Genomic DNA, 19,594 nt, shown 5'->3' with positions numbered 1-19,594 from the left:
ATAAAACATTTCTTGCATACATACAAACATTTGAACCATCAATACTTTGCACCTTTCATGTAACCTTACGCCATGCTTCGTTCATATTCTAGTGAAAATCATACAACATATTATGGCATACATATTTTTTGCCATACCTCATGGTTCATATTCAGATGGAATATTCGTGCGGACTGTTTGCGTGGGTCGGGCGTATGCTCCAAAAGTCTCTGTATGAAACTATGCAAGTTGATTACTTTTTCTTGCAGTGGTATTGACACTTTTTGCGTGTCAATTGACTTGTTTTTACGATGTATTTGCGCTTGAACTGCCTCATCTTTTCGGTGCACAAACAATGTTTTCCCAACACCAGCTCTTGTTGATTTTATTACACGTACTGTTGATCTAAAAGTATGCAAATTTTATGAATTATTTTCTTAGTCGTTATTAAAGATTTTTGCGATTGTTTGAATCATTTTCAAAATATTATAATTACCAGAAGCATTTAAACGGTGGAATTAATAATATACATTCCATATGTATTTTAAGATTGTATTACCTTTTGGAATTAACATCATTTCAGCACAATCAAATACGATATTTTGAGTCTTTAATACCTTTTGAAATCAACCATTGCTGCATATGATTTGCCAGGGAACACCGGAGCCTCCAGATGACGAGTCACGTATTTCTTCAATTGGAGTCCATTGACCGGGCCAACTTGACGCACATACTTCTCCAAAGATGATACAATCGTTGAACGATATTCATTGTCTGATCCGCATATCACAAACAGGCGGTATTTGATATCTAGTAAAATGTTTTATAAGTTTTAATAATTCAATACCAAACATTGATTTCAACAAATCTAACATGTGTTTTATACTTTAAAGCAATTTATTGAATGCTTTTGATGACATTTAGATGGTCCATATTGCAATGATTACTCCAATGGTAACATTTCCAGACAACCACTTAAAAGTACTGTAACTTTCTATCAAGTGTTCCGTAGTTACCATCATAGTGCCTAATGTCCAACAATAGTTCTTCAAGGCACTGTTCTGCTGTTTCGCTGACGTCAAAATCCAGCAGGTCTGCGTGGAGGAGGCAGTGAATTTTACCAGTGTTGTCATATATCGCCCTTCGCCAAAATATGCACACCTGATGATTAAAAACATTTGAAAGGTAAATGCCAAAACGAGATCATTTTACAGTTATGCTAACTATTCATATAAATACGCAAATAAATCACCTTAACAAACATAAGTTCCATGTTAAACAAATGTTAATTTACGTATCATCCTCTTTTTTTTAGTCTTACTTCACAAGGAATGTAAACATCTTTATTTTTTATATATTCATAATATTAAGTTTATGCCACTACATGCATTTTACCTCATCAGCAGTTGTATCTGAAGTACACACGAGGACTTCATCCGACTGCGGCAGGGGTTGGTCAGGATCGTACATGTAGATTGACAGTGCGACACTAAGAACTTCATCTATATTAAATATAAAAATACGATGCTTTATATGGGGATTGAACGCCTGTTACATATTTGCAGTTTAAGCTTTATTTCGCTATTGTTTGCGCCATAAACCAATTCCAAGTACATTTACTTTGTAAGTTGTTTTTTTAATTCTGTTACAAACCACTTTTAATTTAGGCAAAGGTCAAATTTGATCAATAATAAACATACAGTATAAATAACAATATAATATTAATTCATGAAGACCTGATAAGTAAACAGACAGACAGACAGGTAGATAACTTTTAACAACGGCAATTTGTACAGATGTAAGGCATCTTAGATACATAGAAAGAAGTATTACCACTTGGACAAACCACGAGGTTTGGTTCCTCTTCCACATATACTGGCGGCATGTTTCTCCTGATATTTCGCTCATCTGTAACTTGAAAAATGAAACCTAAAGAAAAGAATCTGTATTTCTGGACAACGCGACTCTACATGGCGATATCCACTAGACCCATGTTTTTTCGACCCCAGTGTTTTTGTTTCGTTTCAATTTTCCAAATTCGATATGATGTAAACTGTGATAGTTTTATAGCCGAAGCATGCGTGATTCCATCTATGCATCGATAAGCCATAGTAACCTTACTTTTTAGAGGTGAGACGATACTGTACAGTATAGTTACTGTATCGATACGTGCAGTCGGCGGTACGTATCGATATACAAGCACGGGATACCATGATACGAGTTGGTTGAACGTCATGGCAAAAGGGATCTATACCGTCCCATTACTGGACACAAAGTTTAAATAAATCTGCTATCGTTCACAGTCATGAGTGACGACGTCCGAAAAGTCACGCAGATGACAATGTTATGACAATGACATAATAAATAAAGAAGAATTTAGTAATGGCGAAATATATCTCAAATTCGGTATGATCGACGTTAGTTGTCAGTGAAATAAAACACAATTAATAATAAAAAATCGCATGGTATTAGGATGTTTGCATAACTAGCGCGTTTTCATCAACAGTCAACCTTTAATGCTTGTTAATATCTGCTCCTATATATATATATATATTACAGTTTATTTTGCAATTTGTTTACGCTACCTCAGGTGTAACTTAATTTTGTCATGTTGGTTACTCACCTGTCTTTGCAAGCACATTGAGGATGATTCCTAAATGTTCAAGACTTAAATAATCACTGATGTTCGATGAGATCGAGCCAAGGAAGTTTATCCACAATTCTTTGAGATCATTTATCAGAGGTTTCACACCGATATTCCTGAAAATCCAAAAACATCCAAATCTATAACACAGGTAAAATCGTCTTCCAAGTTTAAAGTTTATTCAGTTAACACATATCATACATATGAGCAACGAGCATATCATACTTATGAAATATCACTCCTAGCATCATATCATGAAGAGGAGTATGTTATATTCTGAAGTAAAATTGGCTAACAATAACCTACACACAAGTTTCATTCAGGATTCGTAGCATACTTAAAAGACAATATATTCAAACTAGTTAACCCCAGCCCTCCAGAAAATTTACATTTCACTGACCGTTCCAAGACGGAACCTATCATATCCTTGAAAAAAAAACTACTTTTACATATTATATAATTATGTTGTGTATTGTTTGTGGCGTTTTGTGTTGTTGTACCATGTTTCTGGTTTGAGATTGTTTGTTTTTGTGTTTTTTGTCATTGGCATTGATTCTGTGCCATTAAACAGAGTTTATATTTAAACTTTCGACTACTGGACTTGTTTCTGTAGTTTTTCATATAAATATTTATTATATATAGTTTTATATTTATTTTCAATAGACTCTGGAAATAACGTTCATGTTTTGAAATTACAATAATGTATCACGATGCACTTTGCAGTTTCCAATTTAAACAATACAGTGAAGATGACAGTTTCTTGACAACTTCAGGAATGACTAAATCAATTTACTGTTAACAAGCATTACTTTAGAAAAGCTTTAGTAAATAATTACTTCAACTCCAACTCTAAGTATCAGGTTATGTATGGATTAACAAGTATGAGCGATAGTATGAAATTCAACCATACAATGAGGAGACAATTCCAAATTTCAACAAAGACATATACATGTATATGACAATATAACCAAAAAGTTTTGGCGGTGTTTTAACAAGATATCTTTCAAATTCGAAATGTTCTTTAAACAATCTATAATTTACATATGTATTGACGAGTTGAAAGTTATGTACCATTCGATAACATCTTGAACTTTGCCTATTTTATCAAAAACAGAAAGAGTTGAGATGGTATATCGGTAAATGCGTGCTGTTTGGAAATACTAGGTTGTCACTTAGCTCCCCACCAGGTTATGGCACATTTATTGGCATATAAAATAACTAACCAATCATTAAAAGCTGAGGGTTTAACTTTAAAATCATTGAGTATTAGAGGTTTGCGAAATATGGCCCCTCTGTTGCTTTTCAACGTCAAAACAATACCTATTTAGGGTTAAAATGTGTTCAAACGAGTATATTAAAAAGGACGTGTAACAAACTCATGTGTGCTTTCAAATTAATACTGTACCAAGAATCTAGCATTCCCACCCTTTGACACAGCAATTTGTAAACATTGTAAAGTGGTATTTGCCTGAATGCAAGCTATGCAGTTTAAAATCAGTTGTTATAGATCATTACACTGCTTACCCTTTGTGTCCAACACTGGTCACAGATTGCTTGATAAGTGAGCTGATTGATGTCGTGGATTGGCTCCACCCAGAAAACCTAGGACCAATATCTTCTGTCCCTTCTACATCGTCTTGATTCATCTCAGCATCTTCATTTTCTTCCCCTGTCTGGTCCATGCACCAGAGCATGGCTGGAGAAAATAATGACAATAATAAAATATCAAAGCATAAGAAGTAATAGCTGGTGAAATATGATTTTATTTCCAATTACCAGCTAATGTCCATATATATTTTTGTTTAATAATTTCATCCTCAAAATCTTGCTTATTTCTTTTTGATCTAGTACCAGTTAAAAGGTGTTTCTAAACATATCAAATTTGCTGAATATTTGTTACCTTCAGTCACATCACAATCGTCAATATCTTCCTGTTTCACATGACCAACAGATTGCCTGGCCACTACTTCATCACAGCCAGCCTCCATCAACTCATGAATAAATAGAGCAATCTTCTCCTCCGCTTGGTCACCTATTTCTTCTTCTTCATCATCAATTTCAACAGAGGTCTCTCCAGGTTCTTCTTCAATCACAGATAACTCCTTTTTGGCTTTCTCCATGGCCAGTACTACATCGTCTGTAGATGAAGTAGTATCAGGTTAAGCTGTTTAGTTCATAATAAAAGATGTTTAGTTCATAATAATAAGGGCACCATGATGGCCCTAAATCACTCACCTGAGATAATGTTTTAAACCTTTGTATGATAATAAATGAGTTTCTTGGTGTATGGCAATGCAACTAAGAATTAAACTTTGATCGAGTATTAAAACCGTACACATGGTCCAAATTTTATTGCTGTAGCTTCAAAAATAAGAAAGAAGGACAAAAGGTCACAGTCAGGTCATCCAAGAACAACATTGATATTTGTTTTCAAAACTGTACATAATTTGACCAAACTTGGTGAAGGATCACTGTATGATGCTTCATAAACAATATTTAGGTCTGGGCCTAGCGGTTTAAAACAAGAATATTTTAAAAGCTTTTCTAATATAAGTCTGAAGGAAACTTGTGACCCCGGGGGCTGGGCGAGTTTTGACCACAGGAGACGATTTGAACAAACTTGATAGAATACTTCTGTACAATGCTACATGCACAGTATCAAGGGTCTCGGCCAAGCAATAAGTTTTTCCCTATATAAGTATGTAAGAAACATGTGAGACCCAGGGCATAGCAAGCTTCAACCCCAGGGGCACTTTTAACAAACTTCGGAGTTCTGCAGGGAATTAATTTCTAATAGCCATTTTGAAAGGGCACCATCCAAGGAACATCCAAGTGAAGTTTTTATCTAAATTGGACAGATGGTTTAGAAGGGTATGTCGTTTGACGGATGCCGGAAGGTGGGTGAGTAAAAAAGCTCACCTAAGCCACTGCTCAGGTGAGCTAAAACACATGGAATGTCATTATAAATAATTTCACATCTAAGCCACTAGGATTTTACAAACATATTTTCTTTTTCTTTTTTATATTTCTCAAGAACATGTCAATAAATGTTTAGAAATGATAACAATGATAGTTTCTAAATAATTTTAAATTAATCAGAACAAGGCAAATAATGTTAATTTTTCAATCAGAAAATGCCATTTTTTTTCCTAATTAATTAGTTGTTTTACCCAAAACATGACAATTAAAAGAATTGATAACAAAAAAATTATGGCCTCGAACCTTGCATGCAGTTTTCTTTCACAGCAGACAAGAGGTGGTAAATTCTCAGTGATGGTTCCTCGTCTGTCCCCATTTTTACGAGCTCTCGTTGCAGAATCACAAGCTGATCTATTGTGAAGAAGTTCAGGTAAAGATAATCCTTCCTCTTCTGTTTGATGAAATCAAGCCATTCACCATAACACTTCTCCATAAAGTCAGCAATCTTTGGAACCATATCTTCAAGCCCTTCTGTATCAGACTTCCGACCCTGGTACATAAGTAAATACATGTCTCAAAAACTTCATTACTAAAAGAAGGCAAAATGCAAGTGTGGAAAATAGCAAGTTAAACAAGATGTCCAAGATACCCCTATATCTTTCACCTGAGTATAATTAAATGGTGCTATAAATATTTCTATGATAAAAGGGCAATAATTCTAAGGTGACTACAGCAATTTGGCTAGTTAGCGAATTCATCTGAGGTATTATGCCCATATTCTTTTTGACCAAATGTGTTGATGATTGTACAAATGCTTATTAAGTGATTGATTAGACATAATTCAAAAGTGACTCAACAGGTATCAACAGAAGTTGTTTGATGAAAAATAATGACGACGGACGTCGACAGATGGCAGACAATCACCCAATCACAATAGCTCATGCAGAGCGCTTTGTACTCAGTTGAGCTAAAAAACAAACAGCTTTTATAGGCATTTGTTTATTTGAAACATACTTTCAGTTTTGGAATATCTTCTCCCTTCCCGAATTCCAGTGTCGCACACACTGGTCTTTCTTGTACCAAGGAACAGATGAAGTTTGCATTCCAGCCGTTAAACAGTACACATCCAGATGAGCACAGTTTCAGATAAACAGAGCCCAAACGTGTTATGCTGTCAAAGATCTGAACAATAGATAAAAGAAACATAAAAAAAAATCCCAATGACAAGAAGGCATATTATTACAACTTTTATTCGCTATTTTTCACAACTAAAGTGTACAAAACCATTTTTTTCTATTTTTATGTACATAAACCTTGACCCCATTAATCCTAAATGTAAACCCAAGATATCTTTATCACACTACATCAATCCTAACTGCAGATCTTCAGCAAAACCATTTATTTCCATTTTCAGAAATAACAACATGTCCTTTCTATATATACACTATATACAAGAGTCTTCATTTTATGCTTCTCATAAATGTTTAATTCAAATAACAGCAACCTTGCCCATAAAAGCCAAATGTAAATCTATACATGAGCTTTATATCAAGGTTCATCATTTTATAAGGTTCCTCATTTTACATCATTCCAAACTGATGCCACTGAAAGAAAGCCTTTCTATTTCTAGAAATAGCAACTTTTAGCTTGATCCCAAATATGATCTTAAGGTACATTTCAACATGAGCTAGATACCTAGTTTTACAATAATACATCCATCCTAGAGTTATTTTGAGGAACCTTTTATAAATCAGACCTTGACCATGACTCCATCAAACCTAATGCATCTGCATACAACACTTCAAACCATATTTCAATAATATGCAGTAATGGTATGGAGCAGAAATCACCAGTCTGATGCCTGCCTACCCATCCAACAACATCTTTGTTCAAATAAATATTTCTGATGAAAACCTTGATAAAACTTTATTAACTTTAACTCATAAGACAAGCAGCCCTCAGAAAAATGAATACAAACCATTGTAAACCTGTCAACATTAACTTCACTCTTTTTGTCCGTGGACTTGACGGTGGATGAGTCAGATTTGCCAGCAACAAGCATCAATCGGCTCTGTAAATCCTGGAGCTGGTCAAATGTATAGTGCTTCTGATGACGCTGGCCATCTTTTCCAGGCACTGTGAGCTTTATCATATCTTTAACCATCTTCCAGAAAAGAAACAAAATAGTTTGAACTAATCAGAGCACTTCAAATGGATGTCAACACTCATTCATTTTTCTAACTTGATTTGGGAACATAATTTGACAATTACTGTAGCTATAGTTATGGGCCTTGCTATGCATGTGTATTATCACTGACTACATGTATTTTGGTGACCCCTAACCACCTTGAATTTAGGTCTTTATAAGGCTGTACTCAGGACATATGCCTTACAAAATAAAAACATCTTTGGTTCTCGGTACTAGAGATTCTCAAAATTCACATACAAAATATGACATGAAATACTTTCTTTAAATTAAAATGAACGCAAAATCATAACAAAAGGTTACTAGTACTTTCTAACTTCATAACACATGTATATCTCTAAACACGCAATAAATAACTTCTCACACAGGTGTCTTCCATTTTTAAAACCTTGCGTGAAAATATCAATAATTACCATGTCGGACAACTCTGAACCTTTCCATGCTCCTTTCCCCACCGTGTAAATACCATCTGTATTGATGGCCTCAGCTTGCATGAGAGAAGTCACTTCGACCGAACCGTGCGCTTTCTTGATATCCTTCAGCCATTCTATCTCACGGTTTGTATCCAGCTGTATCAAAAACAAGTTGATCACATGTGAAGATATTGTATGTACATAGGGAATACCATTACAGGACACTTTTATTTATATGCTACTGGTGTTGTGAGTAAATGTGTAATGTTATGTATCTAATATAGGACAGGATTTACCAGGTATTTTTGACACGCTTGTTTTACTGCCACAAAAGTAATTCCTAGACTACACACTGACCTAGCATGATAACGGAATCACAAAAAACAACAGCATGGTGATACAGACTTTTACTACAGCGAGTTGTATTTATACAGTTGGATATGGAAAAGGAAATTGAAATACAAAACATAAAATGTGTTTAAAGCTTCACTCTGTGGAAACCAGTGATATAAGACTGCTGACAGAAAATTAGATCATATTTAAGTTCAATTTATGTTTTATGCATTTTTCTTAAACCGTTAGTAACAGTTTAAGCCATAAAACATTAATTTTTGAATGGAAATATGCAAATCTGCGCTATGATCTTTTGTCAGCAATATTTTATCATTGGTTTCCATCTATTTACGCAAAAATTTCCTCTTTCCACGACAAAAAATAAAAAAAAGTTGTAAAAACGGTAAATCTGTGAGAGTGCAGCTTTAACAATTAAGGAGTTTATTGATTCATTTCTGAAGGACAGTCAGACAACATATTGGACAAATGTAATAGCTATTTCATATTTAAATAAAATATGTGATCTTAATTCCTAATTAATTACCGTATAATATTTCTACCTCATATTTTTTCACAGAAACACTGGAAAATCAACTTACAAGCTGTTTTGGCAAATTTGGATTTGCAGCAAGTTCCTTCCAGACCACTTTACACATGTCCAAAAGACGTATGTAGTTACAATCTGTCTCATCCAAATCAAATATGAGGGGAGAGTATCCAAGAACGGCTGAATGCAAGCACTGGACTTTGGCAATATTCAATGGTTCTTCCCCAGCAGACATCATCGCAAGGTCAACAAACACTTTCAACTCTTTTTGACCCGCTGAAAGAAAGAATTTGCTTAAACAGATGTATTTACTTGTGAAAAAAAGACTTGATATCCTTGTTATTGTATACAATATGCAAAAAGTATTCAAAAAGATAACTATAAAAATAATATATATATTAAATTTAGCTGTTTTAAAGACATGTCATATATGACAAATACATACATGTTTGCATGGATTCCTTCAGCCATTTAACAAGATTAGCAGACTTAACAAAAGCATCCAGGCAATTTGATTGCTTTTTTGTGATTTCCTTTAAAATCTCGCAGGTTTTCATCAAATGTTTGTCAAATTCTCGAAGTTTGAAGTTTCTTTCAGAATGCTGTAACAACAAGCAAAACATCAATTATACATTTGGACAGTGACTCTGACTTCTTTGCCATGAATGACACCAAGGCCATCACCTAGTATAGAAAACAGCAACATTGGTTTTTGTAACAAAAAAAAGCAAGAAACGCGGCAATGCGACGAAACCAGGTTTTCAATGATTCACAGAAGAACTTCAGCCTGTGTCTGTTTTTCTATTTTTTGTAACAGTGATCTTGACCCTAGGGACCCCAAACGCAATCACATGAAAGGTATCGATAAACTCTTCCTTTATACCAATTTTGGTCAAGATATGTCAACCCTAACTAAAGTTATTCAGTTTCAACCGTTTTTCTATTTTTAGTAAAGTGACCTTGGCCTTGACTCTAGGGACCCCAAACGCATTCCAATGAAAGGTATCCATAAACCCTTCATAAAGACCAAGTTTGGTCAAGATATGTGAACCCTGACTAAAGTTATTCAGTTTCAACCATTTTTCTATTTTTAGTAACAGTGACCTTGATCCTAGGGACCCCAAACACAATACCATAAGAGGTCTCCATCAACTCTTCCTCTATACTAAGTTTGGTCAAGATATGTCAACCCTAACTAAAGTTATTCAGTTTCAACCGTTTTTCTATTTTTAGTAACAGTGACCTTGACCTTGACCCTAGGGACCCCAAACGCAATCCCATGAAAGGTATCCATAAACTCTTACTATAGACCAAGTTTGGTCAAGGTATGTCAACCTTTACTGAAATTATTCAGTTTCATAGGCGAGTTTGACCTTTTCATATCTTTTACAGTTTTTTGTAAGACCAATAATAAAGTGAATGTGAGACTCCCACATCTGCATGGACAAGTACAATGACAAGGATGAAGATATCAAGGAAATGTCAGTATGTGTTGTTGATTTATGTTAAAAGCACAAAAAATTCTAATTTAACATACTGAGACAATAGTCTTGATAGCCTGATAATCTCCCTGTAGCCGGTACTGTTGCTGAAATTTCAAAATAACTTTTGCGCCTGTGACACAATCAGACAGCTGCCTGTTCTGCTTTATTTGTTTGATCCTTTCATTAGCTGTTTTGCTCGGTATCTCCAAATGCATCATTTCCCACAAAAGTCTGTCATCGTCATTTTTGAAAATCCCAAACATTCTTTCTGCATCTTCAAACATCAATTCTCCTGTCTTCAGTTGTTCGCAGAATTCTTTCCATCTGCAAGAATAATAAATAACTGCAATATATTTGTTTCTATTAGTTTTAGGTTTAAGGATAACTATAATAAGAACTAGCACATGAGCAATGACATCCCCAGCATGCTGCCTTGACACAGGTTGTATCTTTAAAAGGCAGACATTATAATACATTATATAAGGTATAATAGGTGCTTAAGGATAAGTCAAAGGAAAAAAACTCTTAAGACTACAAGGCAAGGGCACATTTGTCAAACACTAGTCCACTTTATGGTGATAGTGTGCTCCAAAAATCTGGATTGGCTGATAAAAAAGCCAAGAACTACTACCAATCATGGGAGCTATGTGTACCAAGTATCAGAGTATCAGAGTGATAGCTCTGCCGTAGTAGCTTGCTACACAAAATGCAATATAGTTAGAAGTTTAACTAGAAAAAAACAGACGATATGTAGAGCCCATCCAACGAGCCTTTGACACAAATATATTTCAACCTGTGACCTCTACCGATGACCTTGACCTTTAAGGTACAGACCTGGTTTTTTTGTGCAATATGCCATCTCATCATGGTGAACCTTCATGGTAATAGTTTTGAAAGTCCTTTAATTCATGGTCAAGAAACAGCCTAGAAAAGGTTCAGTCTGTACAAACGGACACACTGTCGCATGCACGAACATACACAGAACTGCCATTGTGACAGCTATGACTTACTCACTGCACACAGGCTTGAAATATAAGGCCCAGAGAGGGAACATTTCTATCAGCAGTTATCATTTCAGCCCTTGATCTCTTAGGGTGACCTTTGAGGTACTGATTTTGGTAACACCTCCCCATCATAGTCAACATTCATGGTAAGTGTCTTTAAATCCTATAATGAATTATAAAGATACGGCCCGGACAAAGTTCAGTCCGGACCTGTACTATGAATAAGTCTCGTTATGACTTTAGAATCTAAGTGTGACTTTCATTGGTTACTTGGTTGGCACAGTAATAAACAAACTTGCTTCTCATTAAGGTGGCCCCGGTTTGATTCCCAGCATGTGAGACTGGTGTGTGGTCACCAAGTCGGACAAGTGGGTTTCCTCCGCGAAGCGAACTCATGCCTCCCTCATCACACATGACCACACTCTCGCCTCACATCGAGCCGACAAGAGTTATTAATATAATCTGGTTATAACTTGATTCTCAATCAATGTATAGTAAAGTTAGATTAAGTGTACCCTTGACCTTTGAAGTACAGACCTTGGACTTGTGCCCTACTCACCACCTTATCACGATGAACATTCAAATTTTCAGGAAATTCTTCAATGCTTGGAAACTAACTGGCCCGGAAAAGGTACAGTTCTATCAACAATTATCGTTTCAACCTTTGACCTCTTAGAGTGACCTTGACCTTTGAGTTACAGATCTCGGTGTATTGCACGGAAAACCATCTGGTCATGGTGAACCTTCATTGCAAATTTTAAATATTATAATGCATAGTCAAGATACAGCCTGACAAGGATTATTTTAACCATTGACTTCTAAGCATGACCTTGACCTGAGGTACAGACCTGGGATTTGTGTCTGACACGCACCCACAATAATAGGTCCGCCATTGTGATGAAAATGTCTCCCTGACTGCATGTGGTTGGACAAAATAACATTATCAAGTGCATGTAGCTCAAAGATATGATGGTCGTGGGTAACACAAATTACAACAGGCATTACCTTTTATCAAGGAGGCAATGTGGACAGATAGATATCTCTTAAACTATGAGCTCAGCAAACGTTTGCCAACAGACCGCCAAACTAAACAAGAGCTGTCACAGAGACAGCGCGCTCGACTATTCTGCCGCTTTGCAATGTAAGGATTGAAAAGTTTTGGCGAAACATGCAAGGATCACTGTTAGATTAGATTTCAATGAAATACATGGTGTGCTGAGATATAAATATAAATGTGGTTCCTTGCAAAATATTAACGAGAGAATTTCTAAGTCTAATAATTATGGGCCATTATTTGCAAAATACAGTTATCTTACTTGGTTATGCAATTAAGTTGGGTGGTTGAATACCATTGTATAAAGTCTCAATGCAATACATCAAACAGTTCCTGAGATATTATCCTATGTGTGCTAACATGCAAGACCTTAACCAGAATTTCTAAGCCGCATAATAAAGGGGCAAATATTATATATTATAAAAGATAGAGTTATCTTACTTGATTAAATAGGAAGGTTAAATAGATGGGAGCCTGTGTGTAAAGTTTCAATGCAATTCATGATGTATTCGCTGAGGTATTGACTTAAAAGTGGTTACATGCAAAACCTTAACCAGAATTTCTGTCAAATAAAAAAGGGGCCATTATTTTAATTTAATGCAAACTTGAGTTATCTTACTTGGTTATTTAAGTAGATGGTTGAGTACCATTGTATAAAGTCTCAATGCAATCCATCAAGTAATTGCTGAGATATTAACCTATGTGTGCTTACATGCAAAACCTTAACCAGAATTTTTAAGTCAAATAATAAAGGCCAATAATTTGCATTATATTCAAAAAAGTGTTATCTGTGATAACATATCTAATGTTTCTATGCAATACATGATATATTTGCTGAGATATTGACTTAAATGTGGTTACATGCAAAACCTTAACCAGATTTTTTAAGTATAATAATAAAGGGCAATTATTTTGCATTAAATGCAAACTAGATTGATCTTACTTGATAATTTAAGTAGGTTGGATGGTTGACTACCCTTGTATAAAATCTCAATGCAATACCTCAAGTAGTTGCTGAGATATTAACCTATGTGTGCTTACACGCAAAACCTTAACCAGAATTTCTAAGTCGAATAATGAAGGGCAATTATTTGCATTAAATGCAAACTAGAGTTAGCTAATTTGGTTAATTTAGTAGGTTGGATGGTTGAGTACCATTGTATCAAGTATCAATGCAATACCTCAAGTAGTTGCTGAGATATTAACCTATGTGTGCTTACACGCAAAACCTTAACCAGAATTTCTAAGTCGAATAATAAATGCCTATTATTTGCATCATATTCTAATAATTGTTATCTAACTTCATTAATTTAGTATGTAAGATAGTTGGGAATACATATCCAAAGTTTCAATGCAATAACTGATGTATTTACTGAGCTAATGACTTAAAGGTGCTTACATGCAATACCTTAACCAAGGTGTGACGCCAACGCCGACGCCAACGCCGACGCCAGGGTGAGTAGTATAGCTCTCCTTATTCTTCGAATAGTTGAGCTAAAACACATGATCGTTGTCCAACATTAACCCTCAAATTTTGGTTTGCGTGGGTATATCAATTTGATCTAGAAGTTAAGACATTTATCAAAACATCTAACAAGAACTCAACATTGAAGTTACTAACTACGCATTGTACAAAGTTTTCAATAACCTTTTAAAAGCAGGCTTCCACACCACATTGATAACATCAAGAGGAGTCTTACAACCACCTGTTGTACCCGAACAGGTGTCTTTCCATATCTTTTTGAACACCTGTCCTTCAGTCAAGCCTTCAAGTTTTGGTAGAATATCCAAAACATCAGATTCAACATTGAATGCTCTTAGATCTGGTTTACTGGTTTTATCCAAGTCTTTCACTATGATTGGTTCACAGAATTCCACCAGTGAATGCTTTTCCAGCTTAGAAGTTTTCTGCAGAACTTCATCAATGGCTCTGGTATCAACTGTAAACAAAATGTTATTCTGCAACCATTAAACAAAATGATAATACCTGTTTGTTGTTGAATCAATTTTAATACATTTTTAATTTAATAAATTATAACATATGCTAGACGCCATTCATATTTTTTAAGAAGATATACATGAAATGTGACTTCGACCAAAATTATTAAGTGGGATCTAGTGTTCAACATTAACCTAGCATTGCAGTTTAATGCTACTAGGTCAACCCATTTTCAAGCTATTGTGCATACAACAAGAGCTGTCACAGAGACAGCGCGCTCAAATATTACGCCACATTTAAAATTAATGATTGACAGTTTGGTGAAACATGCATGGATCACTGTAAATTAGATTAAATGCAAAACCTTAACCAGAATTTCAAAGACAATAAAGAGTAACAAGAGCTGTCGTAAGACAGCGCGCTCGACTTCGCCGCTTTGACATAGAAGTGAATACAATAACAATGTAATATTACCAAGTTTGGTCTATTTATGTCAAACCTAACTAAAACTATTAAATACAAAAGGTGACTTTGATGCTGCCCTCCCACCAACCGAAAAATGACGCAAGTCATTCAAATAACTTCATTTCCCATTATGAAAATGTGGTTAAGAATATACAAATATGCCATTCAAAAGAAATTAAAAAAAAATCAAAAAAAAAATCAAGGGCCATATAGTATAGCCCTCCTTGTTTTCCTTGGTAAAAAACTGGGTAAGAGTGTAAAAATGTGCCTGTCAAAAGAAATTAATATATATATATATATTCAAGGGACATAATTTGTATTTAGGGTTAAAATGGAGTTATGTTTCTTGTTGTAAGATGGTCATAAATAATTTTGAATTTTATTAAGTGCATTGAATGAAAGGTATAGAAGTTTTTTTTATTAAAATCCCAACTTGCCCTTAACTTTTACTTGCCTAAAACTTTAACCTAAGTCAAACAGGGGCCATAACTTGTATTAAGGATATGGAGTTATGTAACCTCATTGGGTGATGGTCCTGAACAATTGTGTGAAGTATTAAGTCAATTGAATGAAGGGTAAAGAAGTTATTAATAAATATCCCAACCTGCCCTAAAACTTAAACCTAAGTTCCATAGTCAATCAGGGGCCAAAATTTGTATAAAAGATAATATGGAGTTACCTAACCTCATTATGTGATGGCTCTGAACAACTGTGTGAAGTAAATGAATGAATGGTATTGGAGTTTTAAGTGAAAATCCCAACTTGCCCTTAAACTTTAACCTGCCCTAAAACTTTAACCTAAGCCAATCAGGGGCCATAACTTGTATTAAGGATAATATGGAGTAATGTAACCTCATTGTGTGATGTCCATGAACAACTGTGTGAAGTATTAACTCAATTGAACAAAGGATATAGAAGTTATTAATAAATATTCCAGCTTGCCCTTAAACTTTAACCTAAGTTCCATGGTCAATCAGGGGCCATAATCTGTGTAAAGAATAATATGGAGTTATCTAACCTCATCATGTGATGTCCATGAACAACTGTGTGAAGTATTAACTCAATTGAATAAAAGGTATTGGACTTATAAGTGAAATTCCCAACTTGCAATAAAACTTTAACCAGACGCCGACGCCGACACCGGGGCGAGTAGTATTGCCCACCTATTCTTCGAATAGTCGAGCTAAAAATTTGCATTATATGCAAGAAAAGGTAATCATTCTTGATAGAAAGTTTCAATGCAATACATCAAGACTTTGCTGCCTTATTGACTTGCTTATTGCATACATGCAACTTTGACCATAAAGTTGAAATATAAAGGGGCAATTAAATGCATGATAGAGTTATCAAACTTGATTAATAAGGAAGGATGTTTGGGAGCCCTTGTGTACAATTTTCAATGCACTAAATGATGCATTTGCTGAGATATTGACTTAAATGTGGTGACATGCAAAATTTTAACCAGAAATTTTTAAGTCAGATTATAAAGGGCCATTATTCGCATTATATTCAAAAAACAAGTATCTTTCTGAGTTATTCAAGTAAGACGGATAGTTGGGTACCGCTGTATAAAGGCTCAATGCAAGACATCAAGTAGTTCCCGAGATATTAAACTATGTATGCTTACATGCAATACCTTAACCAGAATTAAGGGCAACAATTTGCATTGATTTAGAAGGTTGAATAGTTGGGAACACATGTCTAAAATTTCAATGCAATACGTGATGATTTTTTTGAGATATTGATCTAAATGTGGTTACATGCAAAACCATAACCAGAAGTTCTAAGTCTAATAATAAAGGGTCATTATTTGCTTTATAAGCAACATACTGTTATTTAACTTGGTTATTCAAGTAGGTTGGATAGTTGAGTACCATTGTGCCAAATCTCAATGCAATTCATCAAGTAGTTGATGATATTCACTTAAATGTTAAATGAGCTCACATGCACAACCATAACCAGAAGTTCTAAGTCAAATAATAGGCCAGTAATTAACATTATATGCAAGATATAGTTATCTTACTTGGTTTAACATGTAGGTTGGATAGTTAGGAATACATTTCTTAAGGTGCTTACATGCAAAACCTTAACCTATGTTTGACACTGATTTTTGGGGTGAGTAGAATAGCTCTCATTATTCTTCGAATAGCTAGTAGAGCTTAAAATTGGTTAATTAACATACTGACAGACAGACCATCCAACAGATTGAATACCTCATCAATTTTTGCTAATCCACATGAACCATCTTAAAAAAGGTGCTTAAATATTAAGCCTTACCTGATTCCAAATGCTGACAAAGATTCACAAACACTGTCATCTGTCTACTTTGGTTCTTGAACGCTTCTAGTTCAAGCATTCGAATCTTGATAGTCAATAACACTTTGTCCTTCAATCCACTCTCCTTTGGTCGGATTAGAGAAAGTGTTTCCGAGAATCCTTCGGAATGACCACTGATCACTTGTAAAATGCCGATTTCAATTTTCCCGGTTTCTAGTGTATCCAAGTGACTTTCAAGCATCGATGTTGCAATCAGGAGATTTTCCTTACAATCGTCCATCAGCAATGATATACCAGTATTTTCAGCTGAATTGTAGAGTAAAAGCTATGTCTGGCAAGAGCTAGCATCAAGCAGGGTGCACTACTTTTTCTCGTGTAATACTTCTTATAGGGCTGTTTGGACACCATTATCACAATCAAAGGAATTCAAAACAAGAGGGCCATGATGGCCCTAAAACGCTCACCTAAGCAAAGGGCCACAAGTCTGTGATAAAGCTTATTAATAAAAATGTTGCAATTTAAACATATCTTTACTGATGACGATGCCTTGTTTTATATTTGTAAAGGGTCATGCAATGAAGCTACCTGTAAAGTTTCATTGAATTCGACCTGGTAGTTTCAGATTTTTTTTAAAGCAAAACAGTAAGTCGGCCATTTTGTTGTTGTTGTTGTTGTTGATCAATCTCAATGCCTTGTTGTATTTTTGAAAAGGGTCATGCAATGAAGCTTCCTGTAAAGTTTCAGTGAATTTGGCCTGGTAGTTTCAGAGGAGATGTGTTTTTAAAGCAAAACAGGAAGTTTGTTGTTGTTGTTGATCAATCGCGTTGTAGATGGTTACCCAAGAAAGTTTCCTGTACAGTTTCATTGAATTTGGATTGGTAGTTTTAGAGGAGATGTTTTTTTAAAAGCAAAACAGGAAGTTGGCCATTTTGTTGTTGTTGTTGTTGTTGATCAATCGTGACCCCTTATTGTATTTCTGTAAAGGATAAGCCAAGGAAGCTCCCTATAAAGTTTCATTGAATTTGGAGTGGTAGTTTCAGAGGAGATGTATTTTTAAAGCAAAACAGGATGTCAGCCATTTTGTTATTGTTGCTGTTGTTGTTCTTGTTGTTGATCAATCCTGACCCCTTGTTGTATTTTTGTACAAGGTTACCCAATGAAGCTTTCTGTGAAGTTGCATTGAATTTGAACTGGTAGTTTTAGAGATTTTTTTTTTAAAGCAAAACAGGAAGTTGACCGTTTTGTTGTTGTTGTAGTTGTTGTTATTGATCAATCGTGACCCCTTGTAATATTTTCGTAGAGGGTCACCCAAGGAAGCTTCCTGTAAAGTTTCATTGAATTTGGACTGGTAGTTTCAGAGATGTTTTTTTAAAGCAAAACAGGAAGTCGGCCTTTTTGTTGTTGTTGTTGTTAATGAATCTTGACCCCTTGTTGTATTTTTTGTACAAGGTTACCCAAGGAAGCTTCCTGTTAAGTTTCACTGAATTTGGACTGGTACTTTTAGAGAAGATGTTTTTTTAAAGCAAAACAGAAAGTTGGCCATTTTGTTGACGTTGTTGTTGTTGATCAATCAGAGGAGATGATCGGACGGACAGACGGACAGACGGATGGACGGACGGACGGAAGACCGACAAAAAACGATCAAAATTGCTCACTAAAAACTGTATATTAAGTGAAAGTTTGCATTCTGATTTATATATCTTCAGAATAACTCAGATACTACTTAAACTAGACACATTTCATAATAGGAGGTGGTAAGGACCCCGAATTATAGCATCTGGATCTATGACAGATAGAGTAGATTTGAAGGTTAAGTTTAAAATAAAGTGGGGAGATGCAATACAAAATGCTACATTCTGTTATTGTATTTATTTTTATCATGCTATGCCTTATTTCTGGTTTAATATATTAAAGCCGTCACATAAATGTATGTTTTATACAAAGGTAATAAAACAAACCGCATGTTTGTAAACAATTTAATTGAAAACAGTAGTTGCTTAATTGGTAATATGACGAACATTATTGCTCACTTTGTTTTATGTAATGGTTTATTTGAGCGCAGTAGTTAATTTTTCTTTTAAATCGTAAGAGGAAAACATAATACAGTAAAACTGCGATCACTCGAGGACGCCGGGGACGGAGCCAAATCCTCGAGGGAACCGATGTTTCGAACGACCCGAGTTTCAATTTTCCAGTCTGTTATGAAATATCTGGTATCAGTGTATTTTTAGTTTGAAGTCGTCAAACCGACTGTTTACTAAGACACCGATTATGTGTTGCGTTGTGGAATTTGCTCATATGTTCAAGGGGTGCCGTATATAAATAGAAAT

At 35.0% G+C, this 19,594-nt stretch overlaps 1 protein-coding gene across 3 annotated transcripts in view; it reads right to left on the bottom strand.

The window, feature by feature from the left end:
• Window positions 1-19,594, bottom strand: part of LOC128237277 (E3 ubiquitin-protein ligase rnf213-alpha-like) — a 136,364-nt gene that overhangs the window by 51,714 nt on the left and 65,056 nt on the right. For 2 of the 3 annotated variants that reach the window (XM_052952649.1, XM_052952648.1), the window contains exons 16-32: window positions 17,265-17,570; window positions 14,232-14,523; window positions 10,579-10,849; window positions 9,487-9,643; window positions 9,094-9,317; window positions 8,162-8,317; window positions 7,521-7,706; window positions 6,557-6,724; window positions 5,846-6,092; window positions 4,524-4,760; window positions 4,148-4,319; window positions 2,603-2,739; window positions 1,813-1,893; window positions 1,375-1,481; window positions 996-1,140; window positions 597-789; window positions 138-384 (exon numbers count right to left, since the gene is read on the bottom strand). In XM_052952649.1, coding sequence (XP_052808609.1) covers window positions 138-384; window positions 597-789; window positions 996-1,140; window positions 1,375-1,481; window positions 1,813-1,893; window positions 2,603-2,739; window positions 4,148-4,319; window positions 4,524-4,760; window positions 5,846-6,092; window positions 6,557-6,724; window positions 7,521-7,706; window positions 8,162-8,317; window positions 9,094-9,317; window positions 9,487-9,643; window positions 10,579-10,849; window positions 14,232-14,523; window positions 17,265-17,570 — 3,326 coding nt within the window. The remainder of the gene's footprint in view (window positions 1-137; window positions 385-596; window positions 790-995; window positions 1,141-1,374; window positions 1,482-1,812; window positions 1,894-2,602; window positions 2,740-4,147; window positions 4,320-4,523; window positions 4,761-5,845; window positions 6,093-6,556; window positions 6,725-7,520; window positions 7,707-8,161; window positions 8,318-9,093; window positions 9,318-9,486; window positions 9,644-10,578; window positions 10,850-14,231; window positions 14,524-17,264; window positions 17,571-19,594) is intronic. The other variant, XM_052952650.1, reaches the window with a different exon arrangement.

Source organism: Mya arenaria, chromosome 6 (assembly GCF_026914265.1).
Source record: "Mya arenaria isolate MELC-2E11 chromosome 6, ASM2691426v1".
Taxonomy (NCBI): domain Eukaryota; kingdom Metazoa; phylum Mollusca; class Bivalvia; order Myida; family Myidae; genus Mya; species Mya arenaria.
The sequence above is the reverse complement of the archived record's forward strand: the minus strand, read 5'-3'. Positions and strand labels throughout refer to the sequence as shown.